At 39.0% G+C, this 19,391-nt stretch overlaps 2 protein-coding genes and 1 long non-coding RNA gene across 3 annotated transcripts; 1 reads left to right on the top strand and 2 right to left on the bottom strand.

Moving 5' to 3' along the window:
* Positions 1-1,204: 1,204 nt before the first annotated feature.
* Positions 1,205-7,390, bottom strand: LOC113574165 (transmembrane protein 182-like). Its single transcript, XM_027004879.2, has 6 exons — positions 7,161-7,390; positions 5,302-5,314; positions 4,776-4,870; positions 4,506-4,604; positions 2,759-2,868; positions 1,205-1,718 (listed from the first exon to the last, which is right to left on the bottom strand). Exons 1-6 carry the CDS (start codon positions 7,342-7,344, stop codon positions 1,575-1,577), a joined length of 645 nt encoding a protein of 214 aa, XP_026860680.1. The 5' UTR covers positions 7,345-7,390; the 3' UTR covers positions 1,205-1,574.
* Positions 1,620-13,576, top strand: LOC113574166. The gene is made up of 7 exons (XR_003410290.2): positions 1,620-1,688; positions 9,177-9,318; positions 9,876-10,012; positions 10,230-10,331; positions 10,447-10,503; positions 11,203-11,299; positions 12,498-13,576. It is a non-coding gene; the product is annotated as an uncharacterized LOC113574166 (long non-coding RNA).
* Positions 13,577-16,091: 2,515 nt separating this feature from the next.
* LOC113574200 lies at positions 16,092-18,971 on the bottom strand. The gene is made up of 3 exons (XM_027004954.2): positions 18,737-18,971; positions 17,140-17,281; positions 16,092-17,054 (listed from the first exon to the last, which is right to left on the bottom strand). Exons 2-3 carry the CDS (start codon positions 17,267-17,269, stop codon positions 16,426-16,428), a joined length of 759 nt encoding a protein of 252 aa, XP_026860755.1. The 5' UTR covers positions 17,270-17,281; positions 18,737-18,971; the 3' UTR covers positions 16,092-16,425.
* Between the last annotated feature and the right edge of the window lie 420 nt (positions 18,972-19,391).

A 19,391-nucleotide genomic window follows, 5' to 3' on the forward strand; every position in this document is an offset into this window, starting at 1 on the left:
GAGTGGGGAGTAGGCAGTGGGTTGGGTAATGGGGGCAGGTGGCCCGTCCACTGTGCACAGGCTGTGCCATGGAGCCGACAGCTGTGCGATTATCAAAGTGCTCCCTGCTTTTGATCCCCTTTCAATCAGCTATGAATTGGGGGGGCACCCTGCTTGCTGGTCCAGCCACCTCTGCACCTCCCTCCACTTCTACCTCCACCAACATTGCCCACTGCAGGCCTCTGTTCATGGGTGACATATGTTGTATAATGAATGTATGGTCTGCCAGAAGAACATGCTTGCTGACCAAAGAAGGCCTCGGTCTGGATATGGTGCTCCCATGGATTGGAGTCATGTGCTTGGTCTGGTAAAAAAAAAAAAAGGTAATTTAACAATGTCCTTGCCCTAGAATCACAGTGTTTTATGAGTAAATGGTGGTGGCATGAAGGTAAACAGAAATGATTAATGATGTTTGAGTTAGAGGGAAGAATATACAAATTATTTAGTGTCAGACAAATATATTGCATAATAATTATTACATTATAGGTGTCATTCAAGTGAACAGTAACGTGTTTTCATAATCTGTGAATAATCTGTGTTTTTCATAAAAGAACACTATTTTAGCATAAACCTAATTGACATGTCTTCCCAAAATGTTCTGTCTTGTGGAAAAACCTTCAAAATGTTTCATAATAATTGAAAGGGAATACATTTGGGATTAATATGAAGGAAGTACAATTACTTATTTGACTTCAGGAAAACTATTTGTTTAGATGTTGATCTTAATGAAGCCAATGCTGTGTAACCATTTTGTTTATTTCTTATAAAAGAAGACAGAATTAAATAAAAATTAATTTCATTATGATTTTTCAAGTTTGGTTTATTCGTGTATGACTATGTATGTGACGAATAAACCAAACTTGAAAAATCATAATGCAATTAATATTATCATACCAAACATCTTTTACATAATTTATAACTTATCAGCTAACAGCTAAGCTTATTCACTGTCTAGAATTAGAGGGCACCTAGGATTGTTAATTTAATGCATCACTCTTCATTTATAAAACATTAAAAAGAAAATAAAAATAGTTACATTATATTATAGATTAGGGTTCTGTATAGCACATTGGCATAATAATCAGAATGTCTCATATAAATGTTGCATTCATACATGTCAACAGTCATGCAAATATGGGTATAAATAATCAGTCATAGCATTGTATGGTGTGGTAGCATCTTTTACTGTTTGTAGATATTTATTTTAGCATTCACAAATGTTAACAGAGACTAATAATTATATAAGGCTGTTCTTTGGTATGAGACTAATGTTCTTGTACTAGTTACCATTACGTTTCCCTTTGCATCTCGCTGTCCATTTTATTGCATGCGTGTCTCACAGTTGGTGCCACCCATTCTGGGCTGTGCACGCTTGGCTGTTCACGTTGGGCTGATCATGCTGGGCTGTTCATCTTGGGATGTTCACGCTGGGCTGTACATGCTCTGCTGTTCACACTGGGTAGTTCATGCTGGGTTTTTCCCTCTGGGCCATCCACCCAGGTTCAGCTCTGTGTGAGGCCTCGTGCTCTGGCCCCTCATGTCCGCTTCTGGAGGCACCTCCCTATCCAGAAGATAAGGAGGCCGGAGTGAAGGACCAAAGGGATTCCAGCTGCTGCCGCCATGGAGCTCCAGCCGTAGTGCGCTTCCAGGTGGGCCCTGGGACAAGCATTGCCCTGCTCCTGCAAGATGTACCACTTCATGTCAACTAGCTCTTTCCACAGCACAAACAACCCCACCAGTGCCAGGAAGAGTAGTGCTAGTGGAAGGTGAGAGAAATTGAGCACACCGTTATGGCTTCTCTGTTGGCACACGTGTCTCTTTGGCATTCTGTATCCACTTGAGCTTCCACTTGAATTATGATTATGATTGTGTCAGGTCAGTTATTCAGAAATGTTCTGAATTTGACCATAGTGCAGGTTTAATTTTTCTTGTGTGTTATCTTGTGCAACATTAAGAATGATGGGAATTTCAGAGCTGGTGGGATTTTCTGGGAAAAGCATTCCAAGGAAAATCACAGTAGCTAAGAGGGACTAACCTAAATCCCAGCAGGGATCAGTCAAGATGACGCTGATGACCTTTGTGTTGTGGTGGGTATTTTCATTTGACATTATCAGCCACCAGCCCAGGAAGCTAAAGAAACCTCTTTTAGACTTTGCGGGGATTGACTGTGAGGTGTCTTGAGTGACCTTCACAATTGTGGGGCATTTAATCATTTGTTTGTAAACACCCATAACCTCATAGTCTTTTAAAATCTAGTTCCCTCCTGATATGAATCAGTACATACCTATGTCAGACATTTGCAATTATGGATCTTTACAAAAGAAAGATCTATGGCAGATTTGCTAAATCTCTACTATCTCAGCTAGCTACTGATAGCTTGGCCACCCTGTGTGGCCATAAGCATTCTGTGATCAGGCCCTGTTCTGCTTGTCTCTGATGAGATCCTTAGATTTCCTGCAGGAGCCAACTGGTAGAGTCTAGTTTCAGTGGTCTGTGCACTGGCATTCTAAGCACACTGGCGATTGAACTTCCAAGGCTATTTCTGTTGGCTGCAGGACACTCACGCATGCACAGACACAGGCAGAATAAATGGCTAGTGTTATGTTGTTGCTACCCAAACACATGTAAACACAGGCTAGCACGTTCAACCAGGGAGCACCTGGCTTTTCCATATTCATGCCTGGTTCATACCTACTATGATGAGGAAGGCTCCACCCACCTTGTAGAGCTTGGGACTGATGAAGGGGACTGCACACACCAACAGGAACCCACCGGTTATGCTAGCCACAATGGCGAGGACTGTAAGCATAGTCCAGAAGCCACGGAATACTGAACACACACACACACACACACACACATACACACAGTTCTTGTATTAGTCAAAGCTCTTGTTTGTAGACATTACATATTGATGATAACAGATCTAAAGTACCAAAAGATGCAGGATAACAGAAATGCATTAATGGAGCTTCAAAGCAAAGTCCCACACAATTTCCAAACATCTAAAATGGGTGCTGCTTGGGGGAAGATCTTCCTAGAAAGCACAAATTATGTAGCTTTTTGTTTAGGTTAGGTTAGGTGAGGTTAGAGCCATGAATATCAAAAAGAAAGCAAACTATTTTTAAAACAGTGGCATGTGTTATGTGTTGCAAATCCTTTGCAAAGTTTTTTACATCAAAGAAAAATAGGAATGGATTACATATTTTGATATTCTTCTTCTTATTATTATAAGAAGAAGAAGAAGAAGAAGAAGAAGAAGAAGAAGAAGAAGAAGAAGAAGAAGAATTTGTGTTGCTGTAATCAAACTATATAGGTGGATAGAAAGATTACCGCAAGCGCCTACTAAACCCTTTTACATGATATTGACATATTTCTTATAGTATGGAATTTCAGAAAAACAAAAATAAATATTTTTATGTAAAAGTAAATAACAAAAAATAAATAATTTTATGTAAAAGTAAATAAATAAGACTGCCCTATACTTTTAAAATGTACTCCACAGTTCGAAAAACTGTGAGAACAAACAAAACAAACAAAACAAGAAATATTTTTCTATTTTCACCTTTCACATCATAGATCAAATGTTACACTCTGTTGTATTAGTGTTCTTAATGGAAAGACAGGGTCCCGGTTGTGTTAGACTCTTCATATATGATGGATTTCATAAGGCACTGGACCAGAAAAGCATTGTTTAAAGATCATGTTAACTATTAGAAAAATTGTTCAAAGTGACATTTGCTCTTACCATGTAGCAACAGATTTTACACTACAAGGCTTTTGGAAAATTACTTCTGGAAAATTGTTTTTAATAAAGGGCATTTCAAATATTTGATCCCTATTCCCCAAATCTCTGCTCATTTATTCTCAGAATTCTACAGTATTTTTTCATCATTTGGACTACACACTAATTTGTTCACATATGTTCGCATATGTTTTTACTGGGCTTCTTAATGGACTTTAAAATATACTTACAGACAGAAAAGCCTCATTTTTTAGGTCTGTAAGGAGCATGCCTTGTACAAAGTGATCATTAGTTTGAAGCCTGATATCAGTTCATTAAACAAGTGGAATCAGGTGTGCTCCTGCTTAGCTGGAACAAAATAAGATTAAATGCCCCCTTGCCATAAGTTGGCACACAAGTTCGATTTGGTTGTATATTAATTTAGGTTTACAGGATTCATCATCGATGTTTGGATGACAAATCTAGACTCAACCAAATTGTCATGGCAACGCATTCCCAGGCCTCCACTTCCCTGGGTATGTCCCTAAGATAGCTGTCACTCATTTGCTATGCATCACCTAGGCATGTACACCTAGCTAACTTGTATGTGTTGGAGAAGGCCTGCTTTGTCTCCCTGTGCTTTGCCCTTCCACTCTCACTTAGAGTTTTACACACAGTTTGACCTTTGTCTTTATGCTCTGACCAAATAGTCATTGTAGACTATGACCACTTGTTTTGGCCTCACCTACAGTGGCATCATAAATGTGATGGGGGACACGTCCGACAGCAACAGGCAGGGGAAAGAGGTAGCCACGAACACAGGTTTTGGATTGTGGCTGGTTTGCTGTAATTGGGCCCAGAAAACACCCATGTTAGAAGAGTCTGAAAGCACATTGCTTTTGATCTTTAGGAGACTTTCCATCTCCTAAAATTTCTGAAAACTGATCTGAACAATGATCGAAAATTAATACAAAACTTTTACTCCATAAAAGTTGGTACAGCTTTTTGTACTCACTGAACAGAACAGCCCACACAGTGTGCAGTGAAAGGTCAGCCTGGAAGTTATATCTCCAGAAGAAACCCTCATGATGCAGAGTGAGTGCACGCAGGCTCTGTCACCTGCGGTGCCTGTGGAGAGGCAGAGCGTGTGCGTCAGAAAAGTTCGTGGGTTCATCAGCACTTCATCAGACACGCAAAACAGCTTTCATAAGTAATGCTTTTGAAGCTTGTTATTTGAGCCAGCCCGATGAAGTGCATGGAAGGTTGGACGGTGTAATGATCCATTTTTCATTCATGTTGTGCTCCTTGTGCTGACATCATGTGAACCTAGTGGGAAGCACCCATGGCCATTTGGAATAGTATGAAACATTGCCACGTTGACTACTGTGGCAGTCATTCTGCAGGCATGAGGCTCTCTGAAGTGAGCCACTGGTTTTGAATAAATGTCTTTTTTTTTTGTTTTGTTTTGTTTTGGGTTTTTTTTGGATAGGTGCAGTAGAGTGGTGAATATTGGCCTCTGCCAAATGCTGCCTCTCGAGAACCTGTGGTCTGTGGCTCTTTAAGCATACATATTAAATGACTTTGCACACTCTGATGCTGTCATAAATATGATTGATGGGCCGAGGAACCATATGCTTTTTGTAGCTTCTCATAGACTGAAAGGAAGAGAGATTTAGCAGCGTTGTTATGTCTGGATGATGTCTTGTTGGTACAGAAATTGCTGTGTTGGTAGAAAGGCACTTCTGAATGTTGTGAATGGTGAATGATGCGCTGTTTTGAAGGATGGTTCTGTGAGGGGGAAAAAAGATGTCTAATTTTAGCATAACCCCAAAACAAAGTGAGCAACGTAACAAACATCCTGTGTGAAAGTGGCTCAAATGCAACAGCAATATCACTCCAAGTACATTTCAATTTCACTCACTTCTGATATATTGAGGTGACTAATACACTTTAAAAGGTAAACCTGAAGCCAAACCTTAAGAGTGATTCTTCTAATTCAGGTAATACAAAATATTTGTTTGGCTGGTCTAAAAAATGTGTTCAAAGGTCTCAGACCAGTTGTCAAAAAGCACTGAGATAAAAAGCTCAGTAAACATTTCAGTGATGATACTAACACAGCTATGCTATTAAGAAACTAGATCCCCAGTCATTATCTCTCACAGAGCAGGTAACAGCAGTCATGAAAGTGAACATCTAAATCTCTGACAGGGATGTTTAGAGGGAAAATACATTTCACAAAAACTTTGATTAAGCTCTCACATACAGGTAAAGAATCCAAAACCCTAACCAGCCAGATATGAAAGCTGGAATCATGGATTCTCACCAGTAAGGCAAAATCATTTAAAATCATGTAAAGAAATTCTTCATTAGGGTATTGTATAGAGTTACTTAGGATATGACTCATTTTTATTCAGAATAATCTTGCCCAGAGCACTTCAACTCTCTTTTCTGTATCTGGTTTCCAAGCCATTTTGGTTTATTCAGCCATTAGCCTCTCTAATGGACTCCTTTGGCCATCATTACTGTGTAGCACTCTGGCCTTCTCTTTCTTTGAGTTGAAAGTCTGTTTCAACACCCATCCCCATTTTTTAAATAGCTGTCTACAGATTCCAAACAAGCCTGACAACTGAGCATACTCTGACACGCCCCTGTAAAACAGTTCAGCTATTTTCATCAATTCCTAACTAAAAAGTTCATTTGGCAACTGGAAATTCACTAATCAATTATCAGTTATTTAGCATACTGTTTACCAGATGGTTCATTACATTTATTTTCACTGCATTTCTATTATGCTTTAACACTGGCCAATGTTTATTTCAAGATGTTGGCTCATAGTGAGAGTTTAGTTAATAGTATTAACTTGTTTATTTCATTGATTCAGGAAGTCATTAAGTACTTACAAAAAAGATATATTTACCATTTCATGACATTTGAAAAGATGAAAGTACAGTTAAATATCCATAAATCATAAAGACAGCAATGTGGAATTCTTAAATCTGACTTCTTCTTCTTCTTCCAATTATTATTATTATTATTATTCTTATTAGCCTTATTAGCATTGTTAGCATTATTGCTAAAATTGTTTTGGTGTTTGAAATTGAATAAAGAAAACCCTTTTGAATTACATTTTTCACTTAATTCTCATTTCAACTTAATATTATACATTTGGACTTGAAGATTTGTAAAAAAAAAATAAATAAAAATACTGTAGATATTTTATTTCATACCACAGGCAGCAGAATTTGTTAAAATGTTAACACTGACAGTTTGCTCTACCCATATGTAAATGCAACTATAATGTGTCTCAAAATCATACTACCAGCAATGCCAGCGGAATTCCCAGACATGTTCTCTAGGCCCTGTGCTTTGTAAAGCTCTCTGTGATGACATGCATGCTGGCTTTCCATTACCTCTGTGCTGTTGGCCTGCTCCTTGATGCCCACCATAGAGGAGCTCTCCTTCCTCAGACCCACGCATTTGTTGCTTGCCAGCAGCCAGTAGTCGGTGCTGAATGCCAGCAGGAAGCAGAGCACCCCCAAGCCCCCCACCAAGCCTGCAGCCAGGGCGGCCACCCCTGTCTTCATGTTGCCAGGTGGCCCCGAGTGAGTTCTAGTGATGAGGCCAAGGACGGTGAGCTGAGCCCCAGACTGGGAGGGTAAGGTGGTGGGTGAGGATACAGGGAAAGTGAGGGAGGGGTCAGAAACGTGCTGGAAAGGGAGGGTAGTGGGGGCAGCTGTCTATTTTAGGATATGAAAGAAGCATGTCAGGCTATGCTATGGCATGGGTTACACTAGGTGGGCTCAGCAAAGGGTGTGGAGTTCCATGCTGAAATCATTTTAAAATCACTGTTGTATTAGAACATTTAATAATAAAATTGTATTTAAAACTGATTTATTATTTATTGTTGATTTAAAAATTGAATTATATGGTGTTAGATTTTCAGGATGCTGGGACTTCTGTGTGTGGGTGGGTGGGTGGGTGTGTTAAGTGTATTTAGCACTGGGCCACCACTCTCTGAGTAGTCTGGCTCTGGAATGTGGGGAGCTATTAGCACATTGGGTACGGTTTATTGATCCGAGCATGTAGCCCCTGAGTGTGACTCTCGGGATGAAAGCCAAAATCAAATTAGTCAGAGCGTGTCAGTTGCATGCCCAAACTTCCTGGCATTGTTCTCCTCTGTGTGTATGGATGCAGGTGACCCTGAGAAAGACGTGTTTGAGCATTTAATGGTTATGATCTCAGTGTTATTTTTCCAACAAATGGATATAATAAAGCAAAGGCTTCATGAAAAACCTCCCTCCAAAAAAGGCCAGATAAACATGCCTTCAGAGTCTGTTTTGGTGTCATGTTTATCATTTTGGTGTGCTTGCCTAGAATGTGACATTTTGCTGGTTTGAACCACCTTATTATACAAGCAAGCCATGTTCTGTCCAGCCATTACACTGACATACTTCTTTTGCCTCAGTCAGGAGTTACTGAATAACCATCACAGCCACTACAGCTGGGGTGGTGAGTTTCCTGCCAAAGAGCACATCTATCTTCACATGCCACCTAGTTCTTGAGGTCATTTGGACCCTGTGCCCTGAAGAGGCAATTTAGTTGAGATGTTGCAGCACACATAACTGATCTGAGTAAAATTAATGTATCTTGTCTTAGTGCAAGATGCAGCAAAATAGGATCAGTAAACAGTAAGATGAAATTTAGCAGAGATTAATAAATGATTCATGCTCTTGTCCTTGTACTTTATCATATAAAATGTATGATAAACTATATGTAGTATATACCAGACTATATGTAGTATATAACTATATGTAGTATATACCAGAGTAGTACAAATTTGAGGATACACATACTTTTAATTTATGGATTTTAAAAAGATCCGTGTCTACCAACCCAAGTTCTTTACTGTACAGAATTCATACTTACACAGAATTCAGAATAATATTTTGTTATATACTTAACTATGCTTGTTGTTTGTTTTTTTTGGGGTTTTTTTGCATGTTATAAAGGGAGTATACTTTATAAATAAATGTAATGCCCCACAGATCTGTATGTTTCAATATTTATGTTAAGTGGTTCAACATTGTACACCTTTGGAGTGAGAAGGTAACTGAGAAGGTAACTTTTCGCCTGGGGTGAGAAGATAGCCTGTCTGGGATTTGCTTTACAATTACTCAATATTGAACAGTTTTCCAAATCTCAGATATATAAGGAGATGTTCCAGCTATAATATCACAACAATGACTGAAATATTGATGTGTATATAAAAATTTATGCTGTCAGATATAACATTATAAAATGTGTTCAAGGACCTTAGCTTAGATGGGCTCACAAGCTTGGTCTTTGTGTTTGATGTCAAGCTTTAAGGTGTAAAAACAGCTATTCCTTTTTTCTTCTTGCTTCTTTCTTTCTTCAGCTTTCTGGAGCTGTAGATCTGTAGGTGCCCAGGAAGACTGGCTGCTCCATTCACAATGACAAGTTGGCCCATTCAGATAGGCCTCCGCTGTGCTGTGAGGATTTCTGTGCACTTGCCTGGGGCTTTGGTTAACTGTTAGATGGTAAAGAACACATTAACTGACATAACTAGACTATCTATGTGACCGTCGATTGGAGCTTCAATTTTGCCTTACATGTGCAATACTGTATCAGTTGGACTGTGCCATTTTCATTATTACTCAGTGTGTATTTAAAGAAAAATAAAACAGTCTAATACGGTCTACAGTATTTACACATGCACTAAAATGTAAGTGCAACAAAAATATTATCCATTATGACCATAACAGACTTCCTAGTTTTTCAATTTCACAGAAGAATGCATGTATGGCAAAGTTAAAGCTTTGAATAATTTTTCTCACAGAGAGATATAACTGTCAGTCTTAGCAAAAAAAAAAACACATTCCAATTGCAATTTTGTCAAAATCAGTTGAAAATTAATTTATACTTTTTTTTTTTGCTAAATATCTCATTTATTTATCAAAAATGTCTACAACTCAGATATTTACTGCCAAAACATATGTTTGCCACAAAATAAATACTAATCAAATATGTAAAAGGTCATTTAGTTGAACTCACTGATAATATTCTCACTTTCTCTCTGTTTTATATAAATTTACAGAATAAATAAACAACAAGAATGGATAAAAACATACAAAACAAGTTCAATCAAAAGTGGGAGGCAGACCTGTTAGCAGAAAGACCCCTGAATGTATTCTTGCTCTCCATATCATCTTACTGATAGAAGCAGTTACACAGGTTGGTCAGATCTAATCAAAAACTCTAATCACTCTTTGCTCATAGCAATTAAGAGACTATGGATTTGAGGGTCCACTGATGTACTTTATGAAGTTCTTGCATTGTTACATATGTTTCTATATCAGCACGAGTATTCATAATGTGTGTGTTGGCGTTCTTTCACGCTGGCGGTGATCTCGTTTTCTTGCACTTGTTATTCTCTCCCAACTGTTCTCAGTATTACAGTTTCTGGTAGAGGTGCACAATGCTGGATTTGGGTTGCTTGTCTTCCTGGAACAGGATCCTCTTCAAGCATTTGGTGTTGAACTGCTCAAACCTGGTAATATTCTGCCCCAAAGCCTTTGCTGTAGTACATACAGCAGGGGTCCATACAATGTCCATTAAAGCTTATCTGCTGTTTAGTGCTGGGACCATTTTTCCAATATTCATTTCAGTTGGAACTGCGACTCTAAGATGGAAAATGATTTCCCACAGAAGTCCTTCAAAGTTAGGTGTGTAAAATCTTAAAATACTGGCTTTAAACAAACAGTACATGAACAGAATATACAAACAGATCTATTTCTCATTTAAATAATGTTTTCCTGAAAACAGTAACATTTTATAACATGATGACTTACAGTTCTTTGTAGAGGACCTTTGGACCCCTCTGCTTGCCCACCGTCAATTTATGCTAAATTCTGAGCTTAATTGATAACTATTAACTGAAGGACACCGTTTACACACACATAGGTCTACTTCTCCCTACCTACTGCAAAAAGAATAGCACATATTAATTTAAAATGTGACTGACCACACATCCTCCAAATCTAATTTGGTTTCCTCCACTCATCACCTCCTTCACTTTCCTCCACACGGGTCTCTTCCATACCTTTGAATCCAGAAAAAAAAGCTCTAAATTCTCTGTGAAGTACCAATTGGAGATGTGTGCAGAGTACTAAAGTTTTCTGACGGTATGTCCTTCAGTGGGGTATGTCAAAGGACACCCAGGTGTATCCTATGCACAAGAGAATTACACCTTTGATATAAGAAAGTTGCACATGACTGCTGCCCAGTTTTCATATAACCAATGCAGTCCTTTGTTCGAGTATTGTCTGTAGAGCAAATGATGATGGGAAGTTACTAATGTAATTTGTGAATGAAAATTATGTTGTATGAGTTGATCTAGCTTATGAGGCTCTGCACAAATTCAGTTTAGATTGCACAAAAACGTCGAGGGTGTCCCTCTGCTGGTGTCCACACTTAGTCTCTCATCTGCTTCATGGAGTTTCAGCTGGACAAGTGGGGGAGGTAAGGAAACAAGTAGAGGAAATGAGGAACCACTTTTGGGCTGTCCCCTGAGACTTAAAAAGAAAATTCAAAATGGCTTGAAATAATTAGATGTGTATGCCAGTGTGAAGTTCTTTACTGCCCTCTATTGGGTAGATTGTACCTCCACAACAAAACCTGGGGCTGCACTGTGATAAACAGCTATCAACTAATCAAACACTCAGTAAAAAGATAAGCAACTTCCTTTCACACACTGCACCCGTGCAGGCCATTGTTATGCTCGATTACAGATCCATCTCTGTCAGTGTTATCAATTAGTAGTTAGTCAAGGAGTGCATAACAGAAAATACTTCTAGTCCTTCCAGGAATGCTGTCCCCAACAGCCAACAGCATCTTCAATCGCTGACAGCAAGTGGTCTAAAAGCTGTGGAGAAGATGGTAAGCTAGGGAGTTAGAATTATCGACAGCAATGCTAGGCTTAGCATTTTACCTATTGTACAGAAGTGGAATTTGGAAGTAGCTTAATGTTTCACTGAGTTACCTATTGAAAAAGAAAACAAATGGGTCCTTATATGAGGGACATCTAAATCAATCAAATAAAATAATTCAACATGCACATGTTAAACTGGAGACATTACTTATCATTTATTATGAAATTGTAAAGTTCTTACTGAAAAACTCTACTCATATTATAAGGGCTGGGATTCATTTATCAAATAATAAAACAAGCCAAGAATTTCCTAATATGTCAACAATGGGCATTAAAACCTCTGACTCACCATATAATGGATCTATTCACTGTAAGAAATACTCTTCTTTTTATATTCCACCAGAGGCTTGATGGTTGTATCCTGAAGAGCAGAGAGAAAAAAATAACTGATTAAATCAATGGTTGACTAATTTAAATGCACATTCAGACACTTATGCTTCTTTTAACTACTTTTGTGTATCTAGAAGAACACTATATATTGTGGGAATTAATATACCTGTACAAAACAGTGAACAGAAAAATCTAGATGGAGGTGGTAATGAAATGCCTTTACTTAGGAAACTCATCAATAAGAAAATCCAGGGAGAAACAGATTGCCTCTCGAAGGCCACCGTAGGCAATGACAAATTGGTCATGGTAGGGAAAAAGACCACAAATTAGTGACATGTTGAGGTAATCCTGACTTAATGAGGCTTGATTTCACAAGCCATCTTATCCTTCTTTGCTCAGAGATCTTAAGTAAGCAGCGCACTTGTTGAAGGCAGAAGACACACACTTACCAATGGATCTCCAGAACAAGCAGAGGATTAGTATGGAGGTGATGTCCTGGATGGTGGACACGCCTATGAAGATCAGAGTCTTGCTCACACTGCTTCAGATCTTCAGGAAGTACTTGATGGTGGTGTTGGACATCTCTCATGACAGCTTCCACTTACTACTTCATAGTCAAAGCACAGGTCATAATGCTATGAAGAGAATGGTACAGACTTTTCAGAGGGGTGCTATGCACCTGTTTTAAAGCCCATGTGTCTTTTTAGGTTTTGAGATTCCTTTAAAGTGATCTTTCTTGTGTCATTTTAGTGTAAGAGCTTGGAAGGAAGATGGTAGGTTTTGCTATTAAGTTCCAAATTACATCGAAATAGCCCACAAAGGAGTAATACACACACCAGTCTTAAGGCTGAGGTTCATACAACTAAATGGTTTGGGATTTTACAGGAGATTTTGCTGCTTTGGGCTAATCCAAGACCATTTTAGCAGTTTCCTTTGCCAAGGTTAATATTATGTTTTGGTCCTGGGTCAAAAGAAGGGCAATGTCTGTTCTGAGCCAGGGTAGTGCAACGGGCTATTCACAGATAACTATTATGCGTTTCCACTCACATAGTGTTTTGTGTTACATGTCAAAATCTTTCTGGCCGTAAGGGCAACTATGATTAGTGTTGCTCAGATTACCAATGAATGACTGAAGAAGAATTTGATGGACCGTGAGTTTACCAAGATCTCCATCTTGAGTGGATGCTGCACAAAAAGGCTACTGCAAAAAAGGTTGTTGCATATCAGTTTGGCACAGTAAGAGGAAGTCAGATGTTGGTTAACCATATCCTGAAACAGAATTTGAAATGCTACACAAAAGGATATTCCAGTCATACTTCCTTAACAGAACAACCAAAGTCTGTCTTTTCTTTTGTATGGCATGAATTCTGTTTCTAGTTTGGCATTATTGTAAAAGTATATGGAATTTCACAGAGGAAACAGCTTGGATTTCTGCATCTTTCTTAACATGTGATCTGATTTTCATCAACATCATAACAGTAAATCAAGTTTATCTTTATATATATATATATATATATATATATATATATATATATATATATATATATATATATATATATATATATATACACAAAGTGTCAGAATAATAAATAATTAATTAAATAAATAATTTAATAGATGAGTGTAATATTTTACAGTGCTATATCTTTAGGAAAAGGTTTATTCAATTAGAGTCATTTCTGCACAAAAAACACTTTTCCTATCTGTTGATCAATGCATTTACACACTGCATTTAGAAGGCATTTTAGAAAACTTCTCTGTTTTAGTTCATGTTTATTTTTTGTTTCATGTTTATTTTTGGGACGGTCTTGCTTGAATACCCTGCTTCACATCTCAACACAGCATATGAATGGGGTTGGGGTCAGGGCTCTGAGTACTCTTGTGTTCATGTGTTAATTTCATAACCTGTTAAAAAGTAAAATGGTAAGCAAAACAGTGTTTGTTTTCTATGCATGGGCAGACCAAACACATAATCCAAATTAAATTGACTAATTTTCTTTTAAAGAGGTCATTATTCTGGAGGTTCAATACTTTTTCCATAAACAATCTTGATAATTAAAACTATCCTCTTAATACAATGGTATTGTAAAATATATTTGTTGGTTAAATAAGATTGTTTGTATATGTTCTCATGTCTTAGATGAAGACAACACATTCCATAAGGATTACAAACACTGTAATGTGATGGTGATGAATGTTACTTTGTAGCATTCAGTTCTGAATCAGTTTCAGAATGCTAGTTTACTCTCTTGTGTAACTCAGCACATTCTAAGCAACATTATCTGTAAAGTTAACTTTCCCTCTTTTTTTCAAGCAAAACAGGAACCTGACCTTCTCAACCAGTGTCCCCTCTCTGACACAGAAAAAAGTTAATATCATGACACGGTTTTGACCCCACTGCTGCCCTTAAACTGCAATTGTGTTTTCGTACATTCAGAGGCATAATTATGTAGTCTCGCTATGATGCCACAGAGGTCAAGCATTTCCAAAGTGAGGTAGGACATGTAGCTGTAGAGGAAGACGGCCCCAATGACCTGTACCCTGACAGTGAAGAACATGGTAAGGGGCCGCCATTATCCAAAACAACAGGCCCACCCAAGGCTGCCCGAACAAACCACCACAAACTGACATCCTCCTGTGAGCATGGAGGGCATGTGGACGGAAGGACTCAAACAGCTTCTCTGGCATCTAGGAAGGCTGAACAACAGTGCAAATAAAAGTGGATGCAAGTCCGATGGAAAACATGAATAAACCTGAATCTGCCTCTCCTCCTTTAATAGATCAGCTGATATTGTACATTTCACCATAGTCTCCTATCATGGTGGTATCATGGTTGAGCAGGGATTCTTCAAACACCAAGTTGTGCAGCTGCTCATTCACATGGATCTCCTGAGAGCACTGCTACTAGGGAGCAGGTTCACCTCCTACAGGCCAACCAGGAAGTAGCCGGCAGCCAGGATCTTCCGTGGGGAGGATGGATGGAGAGGTGTGGCTGTAAATGGCCCCTCCCACAAGCAGACCCACCATGATTACCAGAGAGCTATTGGGAACAACTGCAGGGATCCACCCAGGGCAGTGGGACACTTGACGAAAAAAAAGCAAGCACGTCCTGGAAATTACTCTTTAAATGTTTTATCTATGTTAAGTCATTTCAGCATAATTTTTAGTTTCATTCCGATCGCATCTAGTTTTTGCCATTAGGAACTGATTATGTATGGCATGGGAGTGATGGTCTGAGCACATCAATGCCCTAACAACTCATTTCCCTTGAAACATTGCTTTGCTTAGGTTGGAAACTAATGTATATTCTAATGTAAGTGACTTCTGCTTATTAGTGACCCTATTCATAAGTTTACACCTGCCCCACCGAGGTAAGTCTTAGTCCCTTTCATCATATCTAAATACTCTATCAGACATGCTTGGTCAAATATAATCTCTGTTCACCAAGAACATTTCTCACACATTATCAAAGAAAGCGTGCATGATCAAAGTGCTCCAAAATGCACCATGCCATTAGTACATACAGAACAAGACTTAAAAGAAAACAACCATACACTGCCTGTAATGTAATATTTGGCAAAAAGATTCCCCTGCTATTTCCCACCCCTTAAAAGAAAAACCTTTAAGCTCCCTGCTGTATGCACACAGCACCTCTCCGTGCTATGGTTCTCCTGAGGAGGTGGAGATGCTTGGGTGGAGGTGAGGGATCCCGTTGTAGGAAGCAGATCAGAACCAGTGAGACACGCGTGTGTGTCTCTGCCTGCCTGTCCTTTCCCCATCCTGCTCCAGCAGTCACTGGTTCCATAGCTAATGGATGCACTCAAGCACTAATGTGCACAGGAATCCCTTTTAAAGGGGAGATACATCAAGGGCAGGTTATGAAAGACCAGTGTGATGTGAATAACATTAAGATATGTTAAAGAGGTCTGACAGGCACAGTGTTTCTCATTTGTTAATTTAAAGCACAAAATAATGACAAAAATAGTAGCTGGTTAAATTTTTATTGTTTAGCATAGTCCTACTTTATTTGCTAGTTGTACTATACCATATTATAACAGCAGGGGTCAGACATACAGATTTGTTCTTTGTGGAATATAAATTTAAGCCCTCACCCCATCAAATTATCTAATATATGAATACGTCTTGCTAATTTTACATTTATTTATTTTATATTTATTATGTATTTATGAAAAAAACATTCAATTTTCTGGTTGCTACTCTTTGCAGAAGCCATGAATAGAAAAAGCAAATCAAATAAAGAAATGCACTTTGAATATGAGGAAGAAGTTAAAATGTCACCGAAGAGGTTATTAGCTTTTCCCCACACTCACTGATAGTCAGATGGTCTGGAGTATTTGGGTTGCTCTGCATTGGAGATCCGCAGTACTGGAGAGCTGAAGTGGGAGCTGACCTTTTGGCTGGGGATCCCCTGACCTGGCTCCAGGCTCAACTCCAGGTTCATCTGCTGGCTGAGCTGAAGCAGGCTAGCCTGGGGAAGGGGAGGGAGCATGCTGCAGGCCAGAGAAGAGCCGAGGCACACCAACCTCTCCTGCAGGTACTGGCTGTACACTTCAAGCAGCTTCCTGTCCAGGTAACCGTTGAGCATGGAGTTGGTGGGCGGTTCACCGTTCAGCATGATGCTGCTGTCCATGACCAGGTATCCATCATCGGGCACACATGCCTGCTCAGCCGGGATGGACTGGAGCTGCCTGGGCTCACAGTCTGTGGAGGAATGGGGGTGAACCTGGATCTCCGAGAGGCTCCTCGGCTGGAGGTCCAGGTAGGTGGAGCCGAAGCGCTCCAAGAGGTCGCCAGGGTCCTGGCTGTGCCTTGGGCTTAAGTGAGACTCACAAATAGACGAATGGAGACCAGGACCAGCACAAGGAGCCTTGGACCTGGACTGTTTCAGCGTATGCCTCACAGCAGTCACTGTTGGCTGGACAGATGCCGGTATGTCTGCCAGAGGAAGTTAGAAGGGAGCACTATGAAAAATGTAAATTTCAGCAATATAAATTCCCTTCACTAAGGCACTAGGACCTACCTTCCTGGGTGAGTGGAAAGGAACTGTAATGGTTGTCAGCAGGCGGATTGAACGAAGGCCTGCTAATATCTGGTAAGTGTGGCTCCTCTTGTCTGTATTTTAGCACATGTATGAAGCTCTCTCCCAGCATGTCCAGTCAACCCTTCAGATGCAACAGTACCATTGTGCCACAACAGAGACCATATCAGTATCCATCCTTACTACAATAGAAGATATTTATTTGAACCTTTATTTGAATTAAAGGAATACTCCAAAATTAAACCCCTAAAAAACTTTTATTCACTATTCAAACTTTAAAATGGTTAAAAATTGTTAAAATGGCTTAAGACTACATTTTGTACATTCATAAGGCATAATTGGAGACTGCAAAGTGCTTTTAGAAATGTTCTGCTAAAGCAGCATTGTAATATTTATTCAAACTCATATATGGGCAGCACAGTGGCTTTTTGGTTAACATGTTTGCCTCTCAGTGCTAGGATCTTGGGTTTGTGCCACTTCTCACTGGTTTGTGAGTGATTGTAAAAGCTAATATATATGTCTGTAAAGCATCCTTGAGTATGAGAAAAGGTGCTATTGTAAATAATATATATTGAGCTATTACCTCCTTTTTATTAAGACCCAGTAGAAAATACGGTACTTGTATATTTTATTATTTAGCTGGTATTATTTCACTGCTCCACGCTTGACAGAATGCTGTGGCAAGTTGTGCATTTCTATACATCATGACTTTTGCCTGCAGCTGAAAACATGAACTAGAGTCTCTCTATCATTGTAAGTGAACTGATGGAAAGCTGATGCAGGACAGCCTTTGGCTTGTTGGAACAGCACAAAGTTGCATCATTTTGGCTTTCTGGTAAATTCTACATGCTCTGGTTGAAATGTGCAATTGTAGAGGGAAGTAATGACATGCAGAAGCACATGATCACCCACAACATTCAGTCAAGTGCAAAGTAATGAAATAATACCAGTTAAATGATATAATAGCATTCTAAAAAAAACAAAACAAAACCAGAAACAGTTGTAGAGCATAGTGGGATGAGAGGTGAGGCAACAGAGCCAGTGGTAGATCATGACTGTGTTGCCTCCCATTTTCATTACTGTAGATAATGTTTGGGCCACCAAGAGTGCACATCTTTGAGAATTGACATAAAATGGCGTACTGCGCTTTTACAGACAAATTCTTAAAAACCTCAAACAGTTAGTGTATGATTTCTTCGGACACCTATACCATATAAAGCCCGTGCATGCACTGATTGTTTTGCATTAGCAGCTTCGGGTCCAGAGGTACTTTTACAATTTGCAGTATCTGAATAATTTCAAACTGGAAATTGGGATGTATATACAGGTCCTATACAAGTAAATAAATAGGAGTGGGGAAAACACAAATATATATGAATATATATGAATAATCTGAATATTCATCAAGATTTGGCTATACTTAAATATTATTTTTCAATGGACTAAGATTTGATTTAATGCTATTTCAGTTACATTCTGAAGTATTTAAGAAATATAAATGGAAGCTTATGTGCTTCAAACACATAACACGTCAACCAAAAAAGCTGTTTTGACAGCATCAAAAAGACAGGGTGCTTACCAGTATAATAAAGATTTTATAAGGATATTGACACCAGCAGTGTAGGATTTTCCAAATGCACCACAGACTTGCTAAACTTCCAAAAGCATTAATAACCTAAAGTCCTTGGGTAGCTCTTTTTCAAAGTCAAGATAACACGACAACAGCAGAATCTTTGATTTATCTATACCATCGGCTTTCTAATCACTAGAACAGGAACTTGGTGGAGCAATTCCCGGAGGTCATGCTCAGAGCCAAAAATGAAACTTGTGTGGTGGCAGGTCATGAATGAGCAGATCCCTTATTTCCAAGGGCTGATACTTTTTTATTTCATAGAAGTAACTTTCACTTTTAAAGAAATGTAACTAGAGTTTATAAGGTTATTTCCAGGAAAGTACATTTTTAAAAATTCTGAATTCTTTTGTGAATCTTACAGGAAAGCCAATGTTGCGCGGTACGCTTGTTACTGGACATTCAGAATTTCCACCTAACTCTTTTTATGAAAGAGTGCATTGGCCAGTATTGAAGATACAGATGGGGTTGTGGATTAACTGGACTGACTGCTTGTACCTGATAATAAAGAGCAGGAGATCTGTGATAAAATCGACAGCCTGGTGAGACCAGGGACTATGTGGTGTAGGGAGGGGGAGCAACTTACCGGCAGGTGATGTGCATA

The sequence above is a fragment of the Electrophorus electricus genome, chromosome 12 (assembly GCF_013358815.1).
Source record: "Electrophorus electricus isolate fEleEle1 chromosome 12, fEleEle1.pri, whole genome shotgun sequence".
Taxonomy (NCBI): Eukaryota; Metazoa; Chordata; class Actinopteri; order Gymnotiformes; family Gymnotidae; genus Electrophorus; species Electrophorus electricus.

Bases quoted from the DNA above. Each gene is read 5' to 3' on its own strand.
- LOC113574165 (XM_027004879.2), bottom strand. From the start codon at position 7,344: ATGAAGACAGGGGTGGCCGCCCTGGCTGCAGGCTTGGTGGGGGGCTTG. The intron at 2,869-4,505 runs GTGAGGCCAAAA...GTGTGTGTTCAG, and splicing joins CATTTATGATGCCACTGTAG to TATTCCGTGGCTTCTGGACT. The intron at 1,719-2,758 runs GTGGGTGGAGCC...TACATCTTGCAG, and splicing joins TCAGTCCCAAGCTCTACAAG to GAGCAGGGCAATGCTTGTCC.
- LOC113574200 (XM_027004954.2), bottom strand. From the start codon at position 17,269: ATGCTGGGAGAGAGCTTCATACATGTGCTAAAATACAGACAAGAGGAG. The intron at 17,055-17,139 runs GTAGGTCCTAGT...TTCCTCTGGCAG, and splicing joins CTTTCCACTCACCCAGGAAG to ACATACCGGCATCTGTCCAG.